Source organism: Eleutherodactylus coqui, chromosome 11 (assembly GCF_035609145.1).
Source record: "Eleutherodactylus coqui strain aEleCoq1 chromosome 11, aEleCoq1.hap1, whole genome shotgun sequence".
In the NCBI taxonomy this organism is placed as follows: Eukaryota; Metazoa; Chordata; class Amphibia; order Anura; family Eleutherodactylidae; genus Eleutherodactylus; species Eleutherodactylus coqui.
This window is the reverse complement of record NC_089847.1, coordinates 70,800,438-70,828,207: the sequence shown is the minus strand read 5'-3', so window position 1 is coordinate 70,828,207 and position 27,770 is coordinate 70,800,438. Positions and strand designations below refer to the sequence as shown.

Sequence of the window (27,770 nt, the reverse complement as noted above, 5' to 3'; positions counted from 1 at the left end):
TCGCTGCGTTTTCGCGGCTTTTCCATTAATTTCCATTGACTTTCATGGGTGCATTAGGAGAAAAATAAGGACACATATGCAACTGACAGTTCCTATGTTAAAAAACGCAACGCAACGCAAAACGCCAGTGGACAGGAGTACATTCAATTCTAATTGCTCTGCAGAAAAAATGCAAAACGCAGAGAAACGCAAATCGCCAGTGGGTGGGCGCCCTAAAGGACCCCTCTGTCTCTGTGATTTTTTTTTTAATACTCACGTACACACTCAGCTCTGCTGTATGCGTCTTACATATAGAACTCTGCCTTGTATGCTCAAGTGCACACACAGCTCTGCTGTACTCGTCTTACATACAGAACACCGCCTTGTATGCTCACGTACACACACAGCTCTGCTGTACGCGTCTTACATACAGAACACCGCCTTGTATGCTCACGTACACACACAGCTCTACTGTACGCGTCTTACATATAGAACGCTGCCTTGTATACTCATGTACACACACAGCTCTGGTGTACTCGTCTTACATGTAGAATGCTGCCTTGTATGCTCACGTGCACACACAGCTCTGCTGTACGCTCCTTACATATAGAACGCTGCCTTGTATGCTCACGTACACACACAGCTCTACTGTACGCGTCTTACATACAGAACACTGCCTTGTATGTTCATGTACACACACAGCTCTGCTGTACTCGCCTTACATATAGAACACCGCCTTGTATGCTCACGTACACACACAGCTCTGCTGTACTCGTCTTACATATAGAACACTGCCTTGTATACTCATGTACACACACAGCTCTGCTGTACTCGTCTTACATATAGAACACTGCCTTGTATACTCATGTACACACACAGCTCTGCTGTACTCATCATACATATAGAACGCTGCCTTGCATGCTCACGTACACACACAGCTCTGCTGTATGCATCTTACATATCTGTATACACTTCTACACACTCCGCGCTGCAGGAAGAGCTCCTTGACACAGACAGCTCTGCTACACGTGCCTCACACACAGAGCTCCTCCCTTGGATGGATGGGACTGATCACGTGCTCATGACCTCATGAAAGGTTCTTCCGTCTGTGTTGATATTCCTGGCATGGAGTGACCCATGAGTGAAGCTTGCGGCAGGTAGAGGACGGTAGCCGTGTGTTGCCCTGTGTCTACTGGTAAGCAGATGGTAATGCTTCTTCCTGGTCTGTGTGGTGAGGGGTCATGGCTGTTCAGCTCTGTCATGGTGACACCAAGCCCGTGAACAGGCGAACAGCCTTGATTTTGATATATTAACTGCTGCAAAGACAAATTGTTCGAAGCAACCAATCAGTTGCCTGCTTTCAGTTTTCAGAGGGCTTCTAAAATGAAAGCTATGAACCTATGGGGTTATAGCTTGCACTAGTCCGGGGAAATCCCCCCCAGTATGGCCGCCTGCACATGAATGGCTAAGATTCCGTATGTGGGAGCCCGCAGCAGAATCTGACCCTGTGCCTGGCCAGCGTCCATGTGTACCTGTGATTTCATCTTTTCTTCTATACCTCTTTTCCGGCGTCATCACTTAGCAATGACGAGTCCACAATCTCTCGTCAATGTCAATTGCGGAATAGCTGTAGGTTAGACTGCTTCCATTGAATACGCGCAAAAGTAGAGCACGCTGCAAATTTTGTTTTGTTTTTATTTTTTTCTGCAACCAGAAAATGGCAGTCCACTCATGTGACTGCTATATTAGTTTGAATTGGTTGTGATTATCGTGACTTCTGCAATTCAAATCCGGTCGTGTGCAGGCAGCCTATGTCAGTGCCAACTTGTTGCAAGTGACTTATCTGCAGTGTATCCTCATACACATTGACAGGCAGTGTGCCTCCATGAGTTGTGGCATCACATGTTTGTACACATTCTAATTCTCAGCTAGGATGTATATGAAAGGTCCACGCCCCCTGTCAGATCTCCTGACATGTCTGTTGTATTACAGAACTGTATTCCTCTTGAAACCATTCTGAAGCATTTTTACTGTCTTGTACCATTCCTCGGTTATTCCTCCTGGAAATTAATGAACAAATTGACAAATGGCTTTTACCATCTCCCTTGTCCAAGTGGTGTGTCCCTAAGGCCTCATGTCCACGGGGAAAATAAGAATTAAAATCCGCAGCGGATTTTAACTCTTCTCCCGCGCGTGGATCCGCACCCCATAGGGATGCATTGACCACCCGCGGGTAGATAAATACCCGCAGATCGTCAATAAAAGTGATTTTAAAAAAAATGGAGCATGAAAAAATCTGGACCATGCTCCATTTTCATGCGGGTCTCCCGCGGGGACGGCTCCCGCGGGCTTCTATTGAAGCCTATGGAAGCCGTCAGGATCCGCGGGAGACCTAAAATAGGAATTTAAAAGAATTTACTCACCCGCAGCGGGCCGGGAAGGTCTTCTCTTCCTCACGGCCGCATCTCCCTTGCTTCGGCTCGGCGGATGTGCCTGGCACATGCGCGGCACGTCGACGACGTGCCGGCGACGTGCCGCCGGCGTGAGGAATTCATCCGCCGGCCGAAAAAGAAGATCCGGCCGTGAGGAAGAGCAGAGCTTCCCCGCCCGCTACGGATAGGTAAATTCTTATAAATTCTTATTTTCAGCGCTCATGTCCGCGGGGCAGGAGGGACCCGCTGCAGATTCTCCATGTAGAATCCGTAGCGGGCCCGATTTTCCCCGTGGACATGAGGCCTAAGTTCTGATGCTGTCAGCACTGAATGGATAATACCAGGAACACACCCTGCTGCAAAACAGTGTACAGAGAGGAAGCCGATCACTCTGACCTTGCTGTAGTGGCCAATGCTTCTAATTGCAAGCTCAGCTCTCATTGATTTTAGCTGGGGCTACACCTGCAAATACCAGCACCGGCCACTACAAAGAGGTGGGAGTAATCTGCTTCAATTCCGTACCCTATGTTTTACTGGTGACAGCAGGTGCCTAGACAGCTGATCATTTGGGGTCCTGAATGACATACCCCTGCGATCAACTATTGATCAACTAGAGGGCGTGCCATACTGGGCTTATTAACTACAAAGCGGACAGAATAATAGGGGTGCTGGTTGAGGGACACTTAGGAAATAGTGACCACAATATAATTAATTTCCAGCTGTCATTTAACAAGAAGCCTTATGGAGCGACAAAAAAGCTTATCTTTAGTAAAGCAAAATTTGATCAGCTAAGAACTACTATGGGTAACATTAATTGGGAAAATGTCCTCATAAATAACAGTACAGATGACAAATGGGGGAAGTTTAAAAACATCCTAATTACCTCATGTCGGCAGGTCACACCCTTTAAAAATAAAATAACCACAAGTAGAAGCAAAGCAATGTGGCTCGACAAGATTGTAAGCGGGACAATAAAAAAAGAAGGCGTCTAAACTACTAAAACAAGAATGCAGCAAAGAAGCGCTAAAATGATACAGAATCAAACAAAATATGTAAAGGAAAGATCAAGATTGCTAAGGAGGAGGCAGAAAGACTGATCACTAAAGAGAGCAAAAACAATCCTAAATAGAGATGAGCGAGCACCAAAATGCTCGGGTGCTCGTTACTCGAGACGAAATTTTCGTGATGCTCGAGGGTTCGTTTCGAATAACGAACCCCATTAAAGTCAATGGGCGACTCGAGCATTTTTGTATTTCGCCGATGCTCGCTAAGGTTTCCATTTGTGAAAATCTGGGCAATTCAAGAAAGTGATGGGAACGACACAGCAACGGATAGGGCAGGCAAGGGGCTACATGTTGGGCTGCATCTCAAGTTCCCAGGTCCCACTATTAAGCCCCACCCCCCCTCCCAACAACTTTTACTTCTGAAAAACCCTCATTAGCAATGCATACCTTAGCTAAGCACCACACTACCTCCAACAAAGCACAATCACTGCCAGCATGACACTCCACTGCCACTTCTCCTGGGTTACATGCTGCCCAACCCCCCCCCCCCCCGCATGACCCAGTGTCCACAGCGCACACCAAAGTGTCCCTGCGCAGCCTTCAGCCGCCCTCATGCCACGCCACCCTCATGTCTATTTATAAGTGCGTCTGCCATGAGGAGGAACCGCAGGCACACACTGCAGAGGGTTGGCACGGCTAGGCAGCGACCCTCTTTAAAAGGGGCGGGGCGATAGCCCACAATGCTGTACAGAACCAATGAGAAATATAATCCTGTGCCACCGCCATCAGGAGCTGCACACGTGGGCAAAGCAATGGGGAACCTATGTGCCACACACTATTCATTCTGTCAAGGTGTCTGCATGCCCCAGTCAGACCGCGGTTTTTTATAAATAGTCACAGGCAGCTACAACTCCGCAATGGGAATTCCGTGTGCACCCACAGCATGGGTGGCTCCCTGGAACCCACCGGCTGTACATAAATGTATCCCATTACAGTGCCCTGGACAGCAAAGCTAACGTCAGGTTTAATGCAGGTGGGCTTCGGCCCACACTGCATGCCCCAGTCAGACTAGGGTTCTTTAGAAGTGGACACATGCAGTTACAACTCCGTGTGGACCCACAGTATGGGTGGCTCCCTGGAACCCACCGGCGGTACATAAATATATCCCATTGCAGTGCCCAGCACAGCTGAGGTAATGTGATGTTTAATGCAGGTGGGCTTCGGCCCACACTGCATGCCCCAGTCAGACTGGGGTTCTTTAGAAGTGGACACATGCAGTTACAACTCCGTGTGGACCGACAGCATGGGTGGGTCCCAGGAAGCCACCGGCGGTACATAAATATATCCCATTGCAGTGCCCTGGACAGCAAAGCTAACGCCAGGTTTAATGCAGGTGGGCTTCGGCCCACACTGCATGCCCCAGTCAGACTGGGGTTCTTTAGAAGTGGACACATGCAGTTACAACTCCGTGTGGACCGACAGCATGGGTGGGTCCCAGGAAGCCACCGGCGGTACATAAACATATCCCATTTGCAGTGCCCAGCACAGCTGTGGTAATGTCAGGTTTAATGCAGGTGGGCTAAAAATTACTAGGATTACACTGTAGGCGAGGGCCCAAAAAAATTGGTGTACCAACAGTACTAATGTACCTCAGAAAAATTGCCCATGCCCAACCAAGAGGGCAGGTGAAACCCATTAATCGCTTTGGTTAATGTGGCTTCATTTGTAACTAGGCCTGTAAGCAGCCCAGTTAAAATAAAAATTGGTTCAGGTGCAAGTTTCAACGCTTTAATGAGCATTGAAACGTATAAACATTGTTTACAAAAGTTATATGACTGAGCCTTGTGAGCCTAAGAAAAATTGCCCATTCGGCGTGATTACGTGAGGTTTCAGGAGGAGGAGGATGAATATAATACACAGATTGATGAAGCTAAAAGGTCCCCGTTTTTAATGGTGATAGAGAACGATGCTTCCATCCGCGGGTGCAGCCTACGTATTGTTTAGGTATCGCTGCTGTCCGCTGGTGGAGAAGAGAAGTCTGGGGAAATCCAGGCTTTGTTCATCTTGATGAGTGTAAGCCTGTCGGCACTGTCGGTTGACAGGCTTGTGCGCTTATCCGTGATGATTCCTCCAGCCACACTAAACACACTCTCTGACAAGACGCTAGCCGCAGAACAAGCAAGCACCTCCAGGGCAAACAGCGCGAGTTCAGGCCACGTGTCCAGCTTCGACACCCAGTAGTTGTAGGGGGCAGAGGCGTCACGGAGGACGGTCGTGCGATCGGCTACGTACTCCCTCACCATCCTTTTACAGTGCTCCCGCCGACTCAGCCTTGACTGGGGAGCGGTGACACAGTCTTGCTGGGGAGCCAGAAAGCTGTCAAAGGCCTTAGAGAGTGTTCCCCTGCCTGTGCTGTACATGCTGCCTGATCTCCGTGCCTCCCCTGCTACCTGGCCCTCGGAACTGCGCCTTCTGCCACTAGCGCTGTCGGATGGGAATTTTACCATCAACTTGTCCGCCAGGGTCCTGTGGTATAGCATCACTCTCGAACCCCTTTCCTCTTCGGGTATGAGAGTGGAAAGGTTCTCCTTATACCGTGGGTCGAGCAGTGTGTACACCCAGTAATCCGTAGTGGCCAGAATGCGTGTAACGCGAGGGTCACGAGAAAGGCATCCTAACATGAAGTCAGCCATGTGTGCCAGGGTACCTGTACGCAACACATAGCTGTCCTCACTAGGAAGATCACTTTCAGGATCCTCCTCCTCCTGCTCCTCAGGCCATACACGCTGAAAGGATGACAGGCAAGCAGCATGGGTACCCTCAGCAGTGGGCCAAGCTGTCTCTTCCCCCTCCTCCTCATGCTCCTCCCCCTCCTCCTCAACGTGCTGAGATATAGACATGAGGGTGATCTGACTATCCAGCGACATACTGTCTTCCCCCGCCTCCGTTTCCGAGCGTAAAGCGTCTGCCTTTATGCTTTGCAGGGAACTTCTCAAGAGGCATAGCAGAGGAATGGTGAGGCTAATGATTGCAGTATCGCCGCTCACCATCTGGGTAGACTCCTCAAAGTTTCCAAGGACCTGGCAGATGTCTGCCAACCGGGCCCACTCTTCTGTAAAGAATTGAGGCTGACTCCCACTACGCCGCCCATGTTGGAGTTGGTATTCCACTATAGCTCTACGCTGCTCATAGAGCCTGGCCAACATGTGGAGCGTAGAGTTCCACCGTGTGGGCACGTCGCACAGTGGGTGCACTGGCAGATTAAACCGATGTTGCAGGGTGCGCAGGGTGGCAGCGTCCGTGTGGGACTTGCGGAAATGTGCGCTGAGCCGGCGCACCTTTCCAAGCAGCACTGACAAGCGTGGGTAGCTTTTCAGAAAGCGCTGAACCACCAAATTAAAGACGTGGGCAAGGTATGGCACGTGCGTGAGGCTGCCGAGCTGCAGAGCCGCCACCAGGTTACGGCCGTTGTCACATACGACCATGCCCGGTTGGAGGCTCAGCGGTGAAAGCCAGCGGTCGGTCTGCTCTGTCAGACCCTGCAGCAGTTCGTGGGCCGTGTGCCTCTTCTCTCCTAAGCTGAGTAGTTTCAGCACAGCCTGCTGGCGCTTGCCCACCGCTGTGCTGCCACGCCGCACGACACCCACTGCTGGCGACGTGCTGCTGCTGACACATCTTGATTGCGAGACAGAGGTTGCGTAGGAGGAGGAGGGTGGTTTAGTGGAGGAAGCATACACCGCCGCAGATACCAGCACCGAGCTGGGGCCCACAATTCTGGGGGTGGGTAGGACGTGAGCGGTCCCAGGCTCTGACTCGGTCCCAGCCTCCACTAAATTCACCCCATGGGCCGTCAGGGAGACATAGTGGCCCTGCCCGCCTGTGCTTGTCCACGTGTCCGTTGTTAAGTGGACCTTGGCAGTAACCGCGTTGGTGAGGGCGCGTACAATGTTGCGGGAGACGTGGTTGTGCAGGGCTGGGACGGCACATCGGGAAAAGTAGTGGCGACTGGGAACCGAGTAGCGCGGGGCCGCCGCCGCCATCATGTATTTGAAAGCCTCCGTTTCCACAAGCCTATATGGCAGCATCTCCAGGCTGATCAATTTGGCTATGTGCACGTTTAACGCTTGAGCGTGCGGGTGCGTGGCGGCGTACTTGCGCTTGCGCTCAAACACTTGCGCTAGCGTCGGCTGGACGGTGCGCTGAGAGACATTGGTGGATGGGGCCGAGGACAGCGGAGGTGAGGGTGTGGGTGCAGGCCAGGAGACGATAGTGCCTGTGTCCTGAGAGGGGGGTTGGATCTCAGTGGCAGGTTGGGGCACAGGGGGAGAGGCAGTGGTGCAAACCGGAGGCGGTGAACGGCCTTCGTCCCACCTTGTGGGGTGCTTGGCCATCATATGCCTGCGCATGCTGGTGGTGGTGGCTCCCCGGCTGATCTTGGCGCGACAAAGGTTGCACACCACTGTTCGTCGGTCGTCTGCACTCTCAATGAAAAACTGCCAGACCTTTGAGCACCTCGGCCTCTGCAGGGTGGCATGGCGCGAGGGGGCGCTTTGGGAAACAGTTGGTGGATTATTCGGTCTGGCCCTGCCTCTACCCCTGGCCACCGCACTGCCTCTTCCAACCTGCCCTGCTGCTGCACTTGCCTCCCCCTCTGAAGACCTGTCCTCAGTAGGCTTAGCAAACCAGGTGGGGTCAGTCACCTCATCGTCCTGCTGCTCTTCCTCCGAATCCTCTGTGCGCTCCTCCCTCGGACTTACTGCAATTACTACTACCTGAGTGATAGACAACTGTGTCTCATCGTCGTCGTCCTCCTCACCCACTGAAAGATCTTGGGACAGTTGCCGGAAGTCCCTAGCCTCATCCCCTGTACCCTGGGAACTTTCCAAAGGTTGGGCATCAGTCACGACAAACTCCTCCGGTGGGAGAGGAACCATTGCTGCCCATTCTGGGCAGGGGCCCGAGAACAGTTCCTGGGAGTCTGCCTGCTCCTCAGAATGTGTCATTGTAATGGAGTGAGGAGGCTGGGAGGAAGGAGGAGCAGCAGCCAGAGGATTCAGAGTTGCAGCAGTGGACGGCGTAGAACTCTGGGTGGTCGATAGATTGCTGGATGCACTTTCTGCCATCCACGACAGGACCTGCTCACACTGCTCATTTTCTAATAAAGGTCTACCGCGTGGACCCATTAATTGTGAAATGAATCTGGGGACGCCAGAAACGTGCCTCTCTCCTAATCCCGCAGCAGTCGGCTGCGATACACCTGGATCAGGAGCTCGGCCTGTGCCCACACCCTGACTTGGGCCTCCGCGTCCTCGTCCACGTCCTCTAGGCCTACCCCTACCCCTCAGCATGGTGTATTACCAGTAGTGCAGAAACAGAACGCTGTAATTAAATGTGCCGCTTATTGGCCTGTTGTTGGAGGCTGACTTCGCTTACGGAACGCACAGCAGAGACAGGAAAGAATTTTGCGCAAGCCTGTAGTGAGACGTAGGTGCGTATGACTCAGCTAGTGGAATTCACAGCGCTGAAGCAGTCAAGTGTCCAAACGCCACTAGTAGGCCTTGAGTGGTTTGCTTCTATTTTTTGAAAGGCTGAGCTGAGACAGCAGACAGATACTGTAGGCAGCGTATATATGTATACTGTTTCACTGTGGACGGGATGACGGCGGTGATGTAACGGGCAACGCAGAGCCAGGAAACAGTTTTGCGCAAGCCTGCTGTAACACTTAGCTGCGTATTAATTAGGACTACTACCCCCAGCAGACACACAGTACACCGAGGACGGTCACAGGCAGCCCAAATATTTTTTTTTCCCCAAATTTGTTTGAAAAAGCCCACTGCCTATATAGACAGTATATCTCTTTCACCTTTCCCACTGTCCCTGCCTCACCAGTACTGGCCCTATACTATGTAAAATTACTGCAGACTGTTTCCCTCTGGACGGGATGACGGCAGTGATGTAACGGGCAACGCAGAGCCAGGAAACACTTTTGCGCAAGCCTGCTGTAACACTTAGCTGCGTATTAATTAGGACTACTACCCCCAGCAGACACGCAGTACACTGAGGACGGTCACAGGCAGCCCAAATATTTTTTTTTTCCCAAATTTGTTTGAAAAAGCCCACTGCCTATATAGACAGTATATCTCTTTCACACTGTCCCTGCCTCACCAGTACTGGCCCTATACTATGTACAATGTCTGCAGACTCAGGACGCAATGCTCTGCACGCCCGATATACAAAAAAAAAAAAATGTGCAACACTGCTAAAAGCAGCCTCAACAGTACTGCACACAGTCAGATGTGGCTCTAAGAAGGACCGTTGGGGTTCTTTAAGCCTAAGATAACTCCTAACGCTCTCCCTATAGCAGCAGCATCAGTAGCACTTTCCCTGATCTATGTCAGAATGCATCTGTGGCGAGCCGCGGGCGGGGCAGATTTAAATACTCGGGTGACACCTGATCTCCCCAGCCACTCACTGCAGGGGGGGTGGGATAGGGCTGAAACATCACAGGAGGAAGTTGTAATGCCTTCCATGTCTTTCTATTGGCCAGAAAACCGCGCTAATGTCTCAAAGATGAAAGTGAAAGTAACTCGAACATCGCGTGGTGCTCGTCTCTAGTAACGAGCATCTCGAACACGCACTCGAACGAGCATCAAGCTCGGACGAGTACGTTCGCTCATCTCTAATCCTAAATAGAGATGAGCGAACGTACTCGTCCGAGCTTGATGCTCGTTCGAGATGCTCGTTATTCGAAACGAGCGCCACGCGATGTTCGAGTTACTTTCACTTTTATCTCTGAGACGTTAGCGCGCTTTTCTGGCCAATAGAAAGACAGGGAAGGCATTACAACTTCCCCCTGCGACGTTCAAGCCCTATACCACCCCCCTGCAGTGAGTGGCTGGCGAGATCAGGTGTCACCCGAGTATATAAATCGGCCCCTCCCGCGGCTCGCCACAGATGCATTCTGACATTGTTCAGGGAAAGTGCTGTCTTGCTGGAGCTGCTATAGGGAGAGTGTTAGGAGTTATTGTAGGCTTCAAGAACCCCAACGGTCCTTCTTAGGGCCACATCTGACCGTGTGCAGTACTGTTGAGGCTGCTTTTTGCAGTGTTGCACAATTTTTATTTTTTTTTTGTATATCGGCCGTGCAGAGCATTGCGTCCAGAGCATTGCGTCCTGCAGTAATTTTACATAGTCCAGGGCCAGTAGTGGTGACGCAGGGACAGAAGACATATACAGTCTATATAGGCAGTGGGCTTTTCCAAAAACATTTGGGAAAAAAATCTATTTCGGCTGCCTGTAACCGTCCTCAGTGTACTGGGTCTCTGCTGGGGGTAGTTGTCCTAATTGATATGCAGCCAGCTAAGTGTTACAGCAGGCTTGCGCAAAATTATTTCCTGGCTCTGTGTTGCCTGTTACATCACCGCTGTATTCCTGTCCACAGTGAAACAGTCTGCAGTAATTTTACATAGTCCAGGGCCAGTAGTGGTGACGCAGGGACAGAAGACATATACAGTCTATATAGGCAGTGGGCTTTTCCAAAAACATTTGGGAAAAAAAATCTATTTGGGCTGCCTGTGACCGTCCTCAATGTACTGCGTCTCTGCTGGGGGTAGTTGTCCTAATTCATACGCAGCCAGCTAAGTGTTACAGCAGGCTTGCGCAAAATTCTTTCCTGGCTCTGCTGTGCGTTCCGTAAGCGAAGTCAGCCTCCAACCACAGGCCAATAAGCGGCACATTTAATTACAGCGTTCTGTTTCTGCACTACTGGTAATACAGCATGCTGAGGGGTAGGCCTAGAGGACGTGGACGCGGGCGAGGACGCGGAGGCCCAAGTCAGGGTGTGGGCACAGGCCGAGCCAGTGTGGTGGCCAGGGGTAGAGGCAGGGCCAGACTGAATAATCCACCAACTGTTTCCCAAAGCGCCCCCTCGCGCCATGCCACCCTGCAGAGGCCAAGGTGCTCTAAGGTGTGGCAGTTTTTCACAGAGACGCCTGACGACCGACGAACAGTGGTGTGCAACCTTTGTCGCTCCAAGATCAGCTGGGGAGCCACCACCACCAGCATGCGCAGGCATATGATGGCCAAGTACCTGACAAGGTGGGACGAAGGCCGTTCACCGCCTCCGGTTTGCACCACTGCCTCTCCCCCTGTGCCCCAACCTGCCACTGAGATCCAACCCCCCTCTGAGGACACAGGCACTACCGTCTCCTGGCCTGCACCCACACCCTCACCTCCGCTGTCCTCGGCCCCATCCAGCAATGTCTCTCAGCGTGGCGTCCAGACGTCGCTAGCGCCACTGTTTGAGCGCAAGCGCAAGTACGCCGCCACGCACCCGCACGCTCAAGCGTTAAACGTGCACATAGCCAAATTGATCAGCCTGGAGATGCTGCCGTATAGGCGTGTGGAAACGGAGGCTTTCAAATACATGATGGCGGCGGCGGCCCCGCGCTACTCGGTTCCCAGTCGCCACTACTTTTCCCGATGTGCCGTCCCAGCCCTGCACGACCACGTCTCCCGCAACATTGTACGCGCCCTCACCAACGCGGTTACTGCCAAGGTCCACTTAACAACGGACACGTGGACAAGCACAGGCGGGCAGGGCCACTATGTCTCCCTGACGGCACATGGGGTGAATTTAGTGGAGGCTGGGACCGAGTCAGAGCCTGGGACCGCTCACGTCCTACCCACCCCCAGAATTGCGGGCCCCAGCTCGGTGCTGGTATCTGCGGCGGTGTATGCTTCCTCCACTAAACCACCCTCCTCCTCCTTCTCCTCCTCCTCCTCCAACGCAACCTCTGTCTCGCAATCAAGATGTGTCAGCAGCAGCACGTCACCAGCAGTCGCTGTCGCGCGGCGTGGCAGCACAGCGGTGGGCAAGCGTCAGCAGGCCGTGCTGAAACTACTCAGCTTAGGAGAGAAGAGGCACATGGCCCACGAACTGCTGCAGGGTCTGACAGAGCAGACCGACCGCTGGCTTTCACCGCTGAGCCTCCAACCGGGCATGGTCGTGTGTGACAACGGCTGTAACCTGGTGGCGGCTCTGCAGCTCGGCAGCCTCACGCACATGCCATGCCTGGCCCATGTCTTTAATTTGGTTGTTCAGCGCTTTCTGAAAAGCTACCCACATTTGTCATGCCTGCTCGGAAATGTGCGCTGACCCGGCAAGTCCAAGACGGACGCTGCCACCCTGCGGACCCTGGAACATCGGTTTAATCTGCCAGTGCACTGACTGCTGTGCGACGTGCCCACAAGGTGGAACTCTACGCTCCACATGTTGGCCAGACTCTATGAGCAGCATAGAGCTATAGTGGAATACCAACTCCAACATGGGCGGCGTAGTGGGAGTCAGCCTCCTCAATTCTTTACAGAACAGTGGGCCTGGTTGGCAGCCATCTGCCAGGTCCTTGGAAACTTTGAGGAGTCTACCCAGATGGTGAGCGGGGATGCTGCAATCATTAGCGTCACCATTCCTCTGCTAAGCCTCTTGAGAAGTTCCCTGCAAAGCATAAAGGCAGACGCTTTGCGCTCGGAAACGGAGGCGGGGGAAGACAGTATGTCGCTGGATAGTCAGAGCACCCTCATGTCTATATCTCAGCGTGTTGAGGAGAAGGGGGAGGAGCATGAGGAGGAGGGGGAAGAGACAGCTTGGCCCACTGCTGAGGGTACCCATGCTGCTTGCCTGTCATCCTTTCCGCGTGTATGGCCTGAGGAGGAGGAGGATCCTGAAAGTGATCTTCCTAGTGAGGACAGCCATGTGTTGCGTACAGGTACCCTGGCACACATGGCTGACTTCATGTTAGGATGCCTTTCTCGAGACCCTCGCGTTACACGCATTCTGGCCACTACGGATTACTGGGTGTACACACTGCTCGACCCACGGTATAAGGAGAACCTTTCCACTCTCATACCCGAAGCGGAAAGGGGTTCGAGAGTGATGCTATACCACAGGACCCTGGCGGACAAACTGATGGTAACATTCCCATCCGACAGCGCTAGTGGCAGAAGGCGCAGTTCCGAGGGCCAGGTAGCAGGGGAGGCACAGAGATCAGGCAGCATGTACAGCGCAGGCAGGGGAACATTCTCCAAGGCCTTTGCCAGCTTTATGGCTCCCCAGCAAGACTGTGTCACCGCTCCCCAGTCAAGGCTGAGTTGGCGGGAGCACTGTAAAAGGATGGTTAGGGAGTACGTAGCCGATCGCACGACTGTCCTCGGTGACGCCTCTGCCCCCTACAACTACTGGGTGTCGAAGCTGGACACGTGGCCTGAACTCACGCTGTATGCCCTGGAGGTGCTTGCTTGTCCTGCGGCTAGCGTCTTGTCAGAGAGTGTGTTTAGTGCGGCTGGGGGAATCATCACGGATAAGCGTACCCGCCTGTCAACCGACAGTGCCGACAGGCTTACACTCATCAAGATGAACAAAGCCTGGATTTCCCCAGACTTCTCTTCTCCACCAGCGGACAGCAGCGATTCCTGGCTCAGAGATAGAAAGCAGAGGGTGGTAATAAATGGTTCGTACTCTGATTGGGCCACCATTGCTATTGGGGCACCACAGGGTTCAGTATTAGGCCCCATTCTGTTCAATATATTTATCAATGACCTGATAGAGGGGCTGCACAGTAAAATATCAATATTTGCAAATGATACAAAATTATACAAGACAATTAATACAACGGGGGATAATATGTGGCTACAAAAGGACCTAGATAAGCTGGGGGATTGTGTAGAGAAATGGCAGATGAAGTTCAATATTACTAAATGTAAGGTTATGCACATGGGCAGGAGAAACGGATGTCACCAATATACACTAAATGGGGTACTGCTAGGGAAAAGTGATATGGAAAAAGACCTGGAGGTACTAGTGGATTGTAAACTTAAAGGGGTTGTCCCGCGGCGAAATCGAAATTTTTTTTTTCCGATAGACCCCTGCATTATGCCCTGTTAAAAAGAAAGCATTTGTTAGTTTTTAAAAATAACTTTTTGCTTACCTGCATCAGCGTTCTGCAGCTTCTTCTTTTCTTCTTTTAAAGATGGCGCCGCTGGTCTTCTCCCACGGTGCACCGCGGGTCTTCTCCCATGGTGCACCGTGGATTTTCTTCTCCTAGTTTGCGTTCCACTGCCGATACAGCCACCTCATTGGCTGATCGGCACCACGTGACGGAGGCGGAGCTACGATGACGACGCGCAGACCAGCTCTCCAGTGCGAGCGCGCCGGAGCGGCCCCATTCACCAGGCAGAAGACCGCACAGCGCAAGCGCGTCTAAAGCAGCCAGAAAACACAGAAATTAGATGGCACCATGGAGACGGGGACGCCAGCAACGGAGTGGGTAAGTGAATAACTTCTGTATGGCTCATATTTAATGCACGATGTACATTACAAAGTGCATTAATATGGCCCTACAGAAGTGTATAACCCCACTTGCTGCCGCGGGACAACCCCTTTAACTGCAGCAATCAATGTCAGTCAGCTGCTGCAAAAGCTAATAAAGTCTTGGGGTGCATTAAAAGAGGCATAGCGGTGAGGTACAAGAACATTATTCTCCCACTATATAAGGCACTTGTCAGGCCTCTCATGGAATACTGTGTACAGTTCTGGACACCGGTGTTCAGGAAAGATGTTGCAGTGCTTGAGGGGGTACAGAAAAGGGTGATTAAATTAGTAAACAGAATGGGAGAACTGGAATACCCAGAGAGGCTATCAAAATTGGGATTATTTACCCTGGAAAAAAGATGGCTAAGGGGTGATCAAATAACTATGTATAAATACATTAGGGGACAATACAATGATCTCTCCCATGATCTGTTTATACCCAGGAGTGCGATGGTAACAAGAGGGCGGTATTATTGTATCTTGACACCACCAGGAACAACTGGTGGAGTCAAGCTTGACAGGGGGGTGACGCCCCCTGTACCTGATTGGCTGAACATCTGGCTTGCCTGCAGGTCCTGGCAGCCCAGTAAGGTGATGGTGGAGCTGCAATTCACGCCGCCCAGCACCTGTGTTGCTTTCCCATCCTGCTCCAGCATTGCATTAAAGCCCTTCCCCGACAGACGGCCCGAAGGCGGCATCCCGCTCTGTGGTGCATCTGCAATCCAGGCTGGCCTGCACCTGCATTGCTTCTCAGCCGCCGCTGCAGGCCCGTATTGGCCCACCTGAAACCCCTTCCCTGACGGCCACTCACAAGCCGGCACCCCCCTCTGTGTAGAAGGGCAGACCAGGGTGAACATGACGGAGGGTAGAGGGCTGTGAATTTTGCTTGCCCGCGCACCGCTGAAGGCGCTCCCACCCACCTGTGTTTGCGGTCGGCACCAGGGAGGACACAGCTGCAGGGGCTCCATGAACTCGCACTCGCCGTCCTCCCACAGCAGCACAACTGCAGGGAGCTGGCAGCGGCGCCCTAATGTTTCTAACATGAGGAGACCAGGAAGCCTACAGCACTGGGGGACTCAGAGTTATAGGCACTGGGCCGCGGACAGCTGAAGCAGCAGGACAGCTAGGAGGCCAGGGGACAGGCGGTTAGCTGCTGATACAGAGCGCCGGCTAAAAGACACGGAGGCAGTTTACCTCCTTCCAGCACCTTCACCTCTTGAACCAATCGGGAGCTAGGGGTGTGACACGGTCGTTCCTCCTGTCAAACCCCTAGCTTCTGGTGGCATCAAGATACAAGAATACCCAAGAGGGCATCCTCTATGTCTAGAGGAAAGCAGGTTTCATTACCAACACAGAAGGGGTTATTTACTATAAGAGCAGTGAGACTGTGGAACTCTCTGTCTGAGGACGTGGTGATGGCAAAATCCGTAGAGGAGTTTAAGAGGGGACTAGATGTCTTTGTAGAGTGCTATGGTATTACAGGATTTAGACATTAGGTGACCAGTGGGGTTGTTTACTTCAAATTTTGCCTCCTCTGGATTAACAAGGGGGTTGAAACAGGCTGAACTAACATATTATGTAACTATGTAAACCTGAGGATAGACTATCAATACAAGTGGGCCAGAAAGCCCTTCAAGCATTTAAAAGATACTGGTCATGCACATTTTTAAAATGACTATTGTTTTAAAATAATGTCTTTACCCTTAAAATGTAAATTTCCAAATGATAGAACTTTGCTGTGGACAGACACCTTGGCACTGAAGGCCCTGGTCATGAAAGTGTTATTGACAGTGTAATGCTAGTAGAGTTATTATAAGGCCTCTCTCACACAAGCATTTTTATTACAGCTTTTTGTCAGGAATATTGGGGATACAGGATAGTGTGTAGTAGCTGCCACTAGGGGGAGACATAAAGCTTGAACAAAAGTTGACTCCTGTCTCCCGCTCCACAAGGATATCCTCTTGCAATTTACCAATGCTGCATTTGATGGTGTGGAAGTTGAATCCGTGGTGTTGAGAGTCCAAGGATTCACAGTTCTGATTATCCACACCAAGATAAGGGCGCAGAAAAGGTTTTCTTTTGAAGATCTACCTTCGTGTCTGGTGGTGCTTCTTCACCTGGTGCGAATGTCAGTCTGGGCATCCCATACAGTTCTCAGTTCCAAAGATCGCGAGATCTTGCAGGCCAGGTTAGAGTTGGAACTCAGTCTTAGCTCCCTTAAGGAACAAGTGTCGCCACTTACCATCTTGGAAGAGTAGCCAGCGGTCTCTGGAACATCAGTCCGCACATAAAAGGGATGGTGCATATGGCTCCATCGTACCGTTCACCTCTCCCGGTGTGAGATCTCAATTTGGTATTGGATTCTCTACAGCGACAACCCTTTGAATGCCTTGTGGAAGTGTTGCCTCACACGATGAGCATCAAGGTGGCGTTCCTGGTAGCCATTACCTCCATTCGGAGGGTGTCTGAATTGGCAGCACTTTCAGCTGTACCACCGTTCATGGTTTTACATCAGGATAAAGTTGTCCTGTGTCCCAATCCTTTTTTGCCAAAGGTGGTTTTGGCCTTCCACCTCAATGAGGACACAGTGTTGCCCTCATATTGTCCGCAGCCGCTGTATCACACAGAGAGGGCCCTTCGCTAACTCAATCTCGTCGGAGCTCTGAGAATTTATTTGGCACAGACAGCCTCGTGCCGGTGTTCAGACACCCTGTTTGTGCTTCCTGATGAAGCACATCATGGTCAAACCACCTCCAAGGGCACGATTTTGCACTGCATTCGTGCGGCATCTGAGGCCTATCGGGCCAAGGGCCAGACGCCCCTCTTGCAACTGACTGCTCACTCAACCAGGGCTGTGGAAGCATCAAGGGCAGTTCGCCATGGGGCGTATGCCATGCAGGTGTGTCCTCTATGCCCACCTTCACCAAATTTTACAGGCTACATGTGGCGGCATCGGTCGCTGCTGTGGCAAGGTTCTACAATCAGTTGGGGTCTGCCAGCGGCCACGCATTATAATACCCACCCAAGGGGACTGCTCGTATACGTCCCACTGTATCCACAATATTCCTGACAAGAAAATGTTTTTTTTTCTTACCATAAAATCCTCTGCTTGACCAGGATATCGGGGATACAGCACCCTCCCTTTGTGATACCAGGTTATGTGGCTCCCTGTTGGAGCCCTCGGTGTTCATATTTCACATGATGTTACCAGTATCATGCTGTTTGTACCGTGTTATTGTCTTTCACGTTCATATGTTTACCACTGCTTGCTGACAACCTGACTTTCCCCAGCAGGCAGGAATGGGTATAGCTGACCGGAGGAGTCAACTTTTGTTCAAGCTTTATGTCACCTCCTAGTGGCAGCTACTACCCACTGTATCCTGTATCGCCGATATCCTGGTCAAGAAAAGGATTTTACGTGAAGAAACAAAATCCCCCCCCCCCCCCCTTTTTTTTTTGCGCGTTTCTAATGCCCACTAAAAACACTGTACTAAGTCTCCATTCATTTGATTTGTGCTTATCAGACAAGCGTTTTAGCGCAGCATTTTTGACGTGCGTCATATCAAACGCTGTATGTTCTATTTTTCAGCATTGCAGGGCGTTTGGCTCCCTACATTTAGTTAAAATGCCTTAAAACGCAGTTTAATAGTGTTAATAGTGTTTTTTTTACAGCATTTTAATGCTGCTTACTATGGCATCGGGAGGGTGAAATAAAGTGACATCAGCTTGCTTTACCTGAGTTGTTACTGCACAAAATTGGCAGTAACTGCGCAGGCAAACGTTCATAAAAACGTTGCTCTGCATGCTGTAAGACGCTGCGTTATTACAAACGCTTGTGTGAGAGTGGCCCAACTCTTTCCTCAGACATGTTGATTGCTTGTATAGCCTTGGACTATGTTACCACATGGGTCTCGCCCATTTCTCTACCTTGAGCATAAGGCTTTTTTCACACGGGCAACAGTGATATTGCCGCTACAAAATCAGTGGTGTTCCAGCTATTTTGTAGCGTCAGTGATTTGTTTTTCTTGTAAAAAATCGTGCATTGCTTCGCTGCTGCCAGTAATAAAATTGTGACGTTAAGCCCTACCCCTAAAATAAGCCCCAGCTGAATTCCCTGAAAGAAAAAAAGAAAGGAATACTTACCTAGTAGGCTTGGTCTGGATCCTCCAGCTGTCCTTATTCGCCCACAGAAGATTACTTTCTGCTTGCGGGATTTATAAATCCCACCTCCAGGAAGCGATGGCTGATTGATTCATCCACTGCTACTCAGCCTATCAACGCAGCACTCGATGAACCAATGCAAGGGCTGTAACTGGTTCATCTAGCTCTGCATTGATTGGCTGAGCAGAATTTGAAAAAACCTGCAGCTATGTAGTAATTTGCAGGCAATCAAAAACAGTGCTTTATGCAGTTTCGCTCACATTTGTGTGAAGAATGTGTGCGCAAAAAAGAAGGCAGCATTACGCATAAGACAGCCCATTTTTCTCTCTGTGCGTAATCAACACCGCCAGTACGTTTGTGTTCTTCGTATACGGCTGTGTGAGCCTGGTCTAAAGGGAACTGCTTTTTCACAATTCACTAATATATAGGTATCTACACCAATGCACCATTTAAATAAGCCGATTCTCGTGTGAACACGCGCATGACGTCGCCTCTAACTCAATCGCTCTTGTGCAGTCATTTTAGACAGGCGGAGGCATCGTTGGCTGATTCATGCGAGAATCATTCAGTCCCTGTATAAGCGATTACGGGGTCTGAACGAGCTCCATTTAACCAAACAATGAGTGAATGAGCCAACAATGATTGCATAAAACAGACAAATGAAAAGTGAGCGATTTCTCATTCCAGATTCCAATCAGTTTCAGATGTGTTTTCCTGAGGAATTATGCAGTGTTTCACACATCTGCTCGCACATTTGTGCATCCCCCATTAACATCTATGGGGACCTTTTGGTGTGCAAATATGCTGAAAAATTAAGCATGTTCTATTCTACTTTTTTAATTTTTGTGACTGAAATGCGCACGCAAAATATGGAAATGTGAATGAACCCTTTTAAATCAATGGGTTCTATTCTCTGCGTACTGTGTGCGCAGATACGCTTGTGTCAAGCTGGCCTTACACTACACTATACAAAATATTTCTTCTGCAGACGGAAGAATACTGCTTCCAGCACCGTCTATAGGTGGCTCCTCTCTAATTGTCAGGCACTAAGGCAAGCGATAATTGCTGTTGTGCTTTCACACAGGAGCGATGATTGCTTAGTGAATGGAGGTGGAGTGGGCGGAGATCGCTTCAGCCGCCCGTCATACATAGCAAACAGGCCACTGTCCATGGATGAATTGCGTCTTATTTAAGCTCGGCGATTGTCGTTTGATTTTTATGTCTGGTGACACAGAATGATGAACTATAAGTGAACCAATTGTCGTTTAGTCACTGGCAGCATTTACACTGGATGATTATCACTCAGATGGTCGCTGGATTGCAGGAATCTGAATGATAATCATTCAGTGTAAATGCTGCCAGTGACTGAACAAGCGATCTCCAACCCATTTATTGAGCAATCCTCGCTCTTGCGTGTAAGCAGAGGAACGATTATCTCTGAGACAACTGTCGGGTGTATTGGCGCCTCCAATCATCCCATATAAAAGGACCTTTAGCCATTGTTCAACCCATCAGTTCAATTAGCATCATTACAGTCTATCAGAAGCCATAGAGATGAATGGGGGTGCACATGCACAGCCTTCTGAAAAGTCAAGCTGACTGTGTGAGAGGACATGGCAGGAACGGGGTAGCGGGTGAGTATAAGACACAGTTCTCCATCCTCTATATCACCTAAACTAGAAGCACTATAATTTAGTTCATTGTGCTTATGTTTGATGATTTTGAGGCCTCTTTCACACAGGCTTTTCAGATGTCCAAGTGCGGCTATTACACGCCGCACCCAGAATACTGTCGGGCGGGGGAAGACTGTTTCGCTCTGCTAAACTGCCTCCCCCTTGCCGGCTGTCAGCAAGGGGAGGGAGTGGGATGGGAGCTAGTGTGCTAAACTCCTTCCCCTTGACGGTTGCCAGCAATGGAAGGGGTGGGAGCTTAGCACACTAGCTCCCGGCCCCATCCATTGCACACAGCCGGCAAGGGGTGGAGAGGAGGAGGGAAAGGGGTGGGAGTTTAGCAGACATGCTGCTAAACTCCCTCCCACCTCCGTTTGCCGGCAGCTCTCATAGGCTCCCATAAGAGTCTATGGGACCGGCCGTATTCCGGCCAGTCAAGATAATTCTGGAACTATCTTTCCCAGCCAGCATAAAAATGGCCCGTGGGAATGCACACTGAATGCACTGTCTTTGCCGGCAGGCCGTTTTTATGCATCAGGAATACGCTTATCTGAACTGATGCATTGGTTTCTAATGCATCAGATGGGAAGCATATATTGGCCAGCCGTGAAAACACGGCCGATATACTCTCGTGTGAAAGAGCCCTTAGCCTGTATTTTGTCCAGGTTTTGTGGACCATAATACTGTGCTATTGTAAATCTAGGTATCTATTTACATAGGCATATTTCAGAGCCATGTTTTTAAAGTGCTACTTTTGTCCATATTGCATGAAAAATATGCACATTATTGTTTATGGAAAGTGATTAACATATGAATGCATACGTGTGTCATCAGCATTTGATTTGTATTTTCTTCCATATTTACATTGATTGGTAACATTTTCTATTGGGCAAATACAGATCCGATCTTTTTGCCCAGCAGTAAATAAAATCAATTACAGCAAATATGGAAGCAGATACAGATCAAATGCTGATGACATACGGTTGGAACAATATCTGTAACACATTCGTATTACAAGCATGTCACAATATGCTAGAGTGAAATTGGCCTAGAAATGGAAGATATACTCTTAGCATTCTGATGTATAACATGTCCATCACTATTTCTGCTTCCAGGTATTTAACCATGCAGATCTGTCGTTGGGACCTCGCCCAGGTGTTGCCTGTGTTCATCACTTGCATTCTTGTATCTTCAGTGACTTTGGAAATCTTTTACCTAAGCCTCACTCTTTCAGGGAGTGCACAGTTACCCCTTCTGGTGGTGATTTTGTACCTCTTCTTTAATGTGGTGGGGAATATGGTGAGGTTTATCCAGAGTAATCCTTCTATTAAAGGCGTTTTCCTGGAGCATGGGAGCGTGGGCCAAGGTTGGGTGTGAGTATATAAAGTTTTCTAGTAGGTAGTTCTGTAGATTTTAAGAAATGGGTCACTTCAGGACAAATCGCCCCAAATTACCCAAGGAGGTAACACCCTACCATCTCTGATTTTTACTAAATTTTGCACATTTGTTCATTATTACAATGTTTGTAAAAATCTCAAAGGGCGAGGCAATTTTCCGAAGGTCACCAAGACCAATAATTTTGATAATTCATATCTTCTAAACTATTCGGCGTAGAAGGATGTGCAAGGAGTCATTCTCCTCATAGTATGTAGATTTATACCACATTTTCCTAACACTGAGATTCCAATACCAGTTAGAGATTGGAATAAAAATTTCAAGATTTATTTATTTGTGGAAAAAATTTGTAATCTCTTTCAGACTATAAAGGTGTAAGTGTCCTTACACCTTTATAGTCTGAATGGTTTTCCCCTTTCCTGTATGCTCCATATCCAGCCAAGTACAGAGCAGTAATAAAGTGCCTCCTCCCTCCTAAAACCGCCTTTCCCCCAGTGGTATCCTAGATGAGCGTTCACTTTGGGTAACCCTTAAGTAATGTCCCATGTGGACGAGATGACTGTCATCTAAACGACTGCACAAGCGCTAACATCACCACTAAGTTAGCGCTCGTGCAGAGTGTTAAGACAGGCAGAGCTGACCACTGGATCGCTAGCTTCTCGCTGAGCATTCACATGCAGTGAGAAGCCTGCAATCCAGCAATGTTTTTTTATGCTGACTGAAAGTCAGCAATAGTGAGAAGTGAACGAATAGTAAACAATATTTTTGCAATTACACAGGTCGATTTTCGCTCAATTTCATTTGAACTAATGTTGAGCGATAATCGTCCCATGTAAATGACCCTTAACTGCTTCCAGCCTACCCCAGTTGCAGGTACTCCCATAACGTTTCTCTCCATCTTTCTTCTTTTTTCTCTCTTTCCTCAGTCAGCTAACTCCTTTTGTCCCGTTATGAACCTGTGATAATCACGGCTGCATAACCGGACGAAACAAAACCACTGATTTCAATGGTTCCCTTTTCATTAGCAGTACTATTAACGGACAAGTAAAGATAGGACAGGACCTATTGTTAATACTACGTGTGAAAAAAATAGGACAGTATATCTTGACTTTAGTAAAGCATTTGACAAAGTATCTCATACCATACTTATTGAAAAAATGACCAAATATGGGAATGACAAGGCAACTGTTAGGTGGATTCATAACTGGCTGAGTGATTGTACTCAAAAAGTGGTCATATATGGCTGCATATCCAAATAGAAGAATGTATCAAGTGGGGTACCACAAGGCTCTGTCCTAGGCCCAGTGTTGTTCAACATTTTTATAGATGATCTGGAGGAGGGAATTGATGGGAAACTGATCAAATTTGCCAGTGACAAAGCTAGGAGGGATAGCTAACACTAGGGAAGAGAGGGAGAGTATTCAAAAAGATCTAGAAAAGCTTGAACAGTGGGCGGCGACTAACAGAATGGTATTTAACAAGGAGAAATGCAAAGTCCTACATCTGGGTAAGAAAAATGAAAAAGGCACATACAAAAGGGGAGGAATTGGACTAAGCACATGTGAAAAAGACTAGGGCATACTAGTAGATCATAGACTGAACGTGAATCAACCATGTGATGCAGCAGCCAAAAAGGCAAACACAATTCTGGAATGTATTAAGAGAAGCATAGAGTCTAGATCATGTGAGGTCATTATCCCCCTCTACTCTTCCTTAGTCAGTCCTCATCTGGAATACTGTGTCTGGTTCTGGGCACCCCACTTTAAAGAAGACATAGACAAACTAGAGCACGCTCAGAGAAGATTTACCAAGATGGTGAGTGGTCTGCAAATCTATGAGGAACTGTTAAAGGATCTGGGAATGTTTAGTTTGCAACAAAGAAGGCTGAGAGGAGACTTAATAGCTGTCTACAAATATCTGAAGGGCTGTCACAGTGCAGAGGGATCAGCCCTATTCTCATTTACACAAGGAAAGACTAGAAGCAATGGGATGAAACTGAAAGGGAGGAGACACAAATTAGATATTAGAAAAAAACTATGGGAGGTGGTGAGTTCAATGGAAGTGTTCGAACAAAGGCTGGACAAATATCTGTCTGGGATGATTTAGTAAATCCTGCACTGAGTAGGGGGTTGGACCCGATGACCCTTGAGGTCCCTTCCAACTCTACCATTCTATGACAGGACCTATCTTCCCACGGTCATATCCAAATTAGCGCACAATACTCAAAGAAGAAAAAACCTCCATGTGCAACTACGCTCCATAGGGGCAAGTCTAATTGCGCATACGGCCGTGTGTTTTTTGCCCTTGCACTGAACAGTGCATTGTTAATTTTTGTCTCGTTCAAATTCCAGCTGGAGTGCGGGAATTTGAATAATTCTGAACGATAATCGTCACGTGTAATTGACCCTTTCGCCACTGGATTGCTGGCTTCTCGCACAGCGTTTCACCTTCTATGTGAAGTGAGAAGTGTTTGCACAAAACTCTTCTCAGCCAACTATCACTTTTATGCTGACTGAAGGCTTAAACAGATGGACTCGATTTTGTCCTGTTATGCAGCCGTGATAAACACAGCCGCATAACAGGACGAAACAAAATCATTGATTTCAATGGTTTCATTTTCACTAGCGGTATCTAGCTTTGAGTTTGAAAAGTCAGAGAGAAAAAAAAAAAGATTCATGTGCAGCTGCACTTTTGTAGCGGTGAGCGTAGTTGCGCTCACGCCCATGTGTTGAAGCCCTGAAAGTCAGCAATAACGAACTGAGAGCTAATTTTAAATTTTTTTTGCATTTACACTGCACGATTATCGTTCAAATTCGTTAATTTCTTTATTCAATCCAAATCTCTGCAGCTACTAATCATCTGCATTTTACATGGGGATACCACATTAGCTGGTGAGCTCATTGGTCATGCAGCAGGGTTCAAAGGGAATTCCGCTTACCCTTCTTTCAAATGGTCAGCTGTCATGGGCATTCACCGATTGCTTGATTAATTGTTTAGCTGAACAAATTGCATGTCGAAAAGCAGAGTTCTCACCTAATTAATGATATGTCAGTATAAAGTTGGTCAGCATCAAGAATTGTTCTAAAAAATTACAAGGAATGCCTTGAAATTTTGTGGTAAGAAACTTCAATGTATAGGGCATATATATACACATTTTTTCGGCTTTCTTTTGAAGTGGCTCAGTTCCACAAAAAACTTACATTTTTGTTCCAGTTTTATTTTAACTGGAATTATATAATGTTATAAATTTACCTATTATTAGGAAGAGTATGACACATTGTACATCTTCGTACATCCAGTCGTTTCCGAGATATGAATGATCAAAATTAGGGTTATTGGTGACCTTCAGAAAATTGCCCTGCCCCTAGCCCTTCCCCCTCCTTCCTGTATTTCTTGACTCCATAGCCCAAGCTCTGATATGTCCTTCTTAAGTACCAGTGCCCAAAACTGTAAGCAATACTCCATCTGTGGTCTGACCAGTAACTTGTAAAGAGAAAGAAAAATGTTCTCATGTGCCACTAGACCTCTTTTGATGCACCCCATGATCCTATTTGGCTTGGCAGCAGCTGCCTGATGCTGATTGCTCCAGTTAAAGGGGTTGTCCCGCGATGACAAGTTAAGTTAAACACTTCTGTATGGCCATATTAATGCACTTTGTAATATACATCGTGCATGCAATATGTGCCATACAGAAGTTATATACTCACCTTCCCTGCGCTGGCGTCCCCGTCCTCATGGTGCCGTCTAATTTCAGCATCTAATCGCCCGATTAGACGCGCTTGCGCAGAAGGGTCTTCTCCCTTCTGGTCGGTCCGGGCACGAGCGGCGTTCTGGCTCCGCCCCCTTCTACGCATCATCGCATAGCTCCGCCCCATCACGTGTGCCGATTCCAGCCAATCAGGAGGCTGGAATCGGCAATGGACCGCACAGAGCCCACAGTGCTCCATGGGAGAAGACCCGCGGTGCATCGTGGGTGAAGATCCTGGCGGCCATCTTGGAGGAAAAGAAGGAAGAAGTTGCAGAGAGAGGATTCGGGTAAGTAAAATTTTTTTTTTTAATTTCAACACATCCCTTGGGTTTGTCCTGTGCTGAACGGGGGGCCTATGCAAAAAAAAAACTAAAACGTTTCGGCGCGGGACAACCCCTATAAGCTTACAGTTAACTAAAATCCCCAAGTACTTTTTACTGTCAGTGTTACCCAGTGGTTTCCCATTTAGTGTGTAATGGTGACATGTATTTGTCTATGTGCATAATCTTACATGTATCGATGTTAAACCTCATTTGCCACTATTCTGCCCAAGCCCCCAATTTATGCAGATCCTCTTGCGATCTTTTTGTGTCCTTTCTTGTGTTTCTATCTTTACATAGTTTTCTGTCATCTGCAAATATTGATATTTTACTGTACAATCCTTCTTCCAGATCCTTAATATATTAAAAAGAATGGGGCCCAAAACCAACCCCTGTGGTACCCCACTAGTAACAGTGATCCAATCGGAATATGTACCATTTATAATCACCCTCTTCTTTCAATCACTGAGCCAGTTAGTTACCCACTTACACACATTCTCGCCCAGACCAAGCATTCTCATTTTGTATACCAACCTTTTATATGGCACATTATCAACTGCTTTGGAAAAGTTCAGATACACAAAATCTAATGACTCTCCCCAGTCCAGTCCGGAACTTACCTCCTCATAGGAATTGATCAGGTTGGTTTGACAGGAGTGCTCACTCGTAAACCCATGATGATACAGAGTTATATGGCTATTTTCCTTGAGGTACTCCACGATAGGATCTTTTAAAAACCCTTCAAACATTTTACCCACAATGGAAGTAAGACTTACTTGTCTGTACTTTCCAGGTTCACTTTTGACCTCTTTTTGAATATCAGTACCACATTGGCTATGCGCAAATTCAGTGGAACAGACTCCTTCACTATTGAGTCCTTAAATTTAAGAAAAAAGGGGGCTGCCTATCACATTACTTAATTCCATTAGAACCTGGGCATGTATGCCATTTCCCCCTCCCCTCTCAGTCGCTAGTTTAAACACTCATCCAAGCTGCTAGCTATCTCTCCCCCCTCCCCCCCCCCCCCCCCCCCATTACCCCTTCACACTGGCGGTCATGATTTTGCTGCGAGAAAATCACGACAAAATTGTGTCTTTGTTTCCGCGATTTTTGAGCATCAGCGATACTTTTTCCTGAGAATAATTTCGTATTATGGCCGCCTCTAATGTTAAAATCGCAAGTTTGTGCATGTAGAATTGTAGAGTTGGAATAGACCTCCAGGATTACTTGATTCAACACCCTGCTTAGTGGAGAATTCACTAAATTATCCCAGAGAGATATTTGTCCAACCTTTGTTTGAACACTGTCATTGAAGGAGAACTCCCCACCTCCTGTGGTTACCTTTTCCACTTATTGATCACCCTCACTGTCAAAGTTTTTTTCTAATATCTAATTTGTGTCTCTCCCCTTTCAGTTTCATCCCATTGCTTCTAGTCTTTCCTTGTGTAAATGAGAATAGGGCTGATCCCTCTGCATTGCGACAGCCGTTCACATATTTGTAGACAGCTATTAAAGGGGTTGTCCCGCGGCAGCAAGTAGGGTTATACACTTCTGTATGGCCATATTAATGCACTTTGTAATATACATCGTGCATTAAATATGAGCCATACAGAAGTTATTCACTTACCTGCTCCGTTGCTAGCGTCCCCGTCGCCATGGTGCCGTCTAACTTCAGCGTCTAATCGCCCGATTA

At 48.6% G+C, this 27,770-nt stretch overlaps 1 protein-coding gene across 4 annotated transcripts in view; it reads left to right on the top strand.

Moving 5' to 3' along the window:
- Window positions 1–1,041: 1,041 nt before the first annotated feature.
- ZDHHC24 (zinc finger DHHC-type containing 24) overlaps window positions 1,042–27,770 on the top strand; it is a 60,667-nt gene continuing 33,938 nt past the window's right edge. For all 4 annotated transcript variants that reach the window (XM_066582548.1, XM_066582550.1, XM_066582547.1 and 1 more), the window contains exons 1-2: window positions 1,042–1,174; window positions 21,730–21,987. In XM_066582548.1, coding sequence (XP_066438645.1) covers window positions 21,740–21,987 — 248 coding nt within the window. In that variant the 5' untranslated portion in view covers window positions 1,042–1,174; window positions 21,730–21,739. The remainder of the gene's footprint in view (window positions 1,175–21,729; window positions 21,988–27,770) is intronic.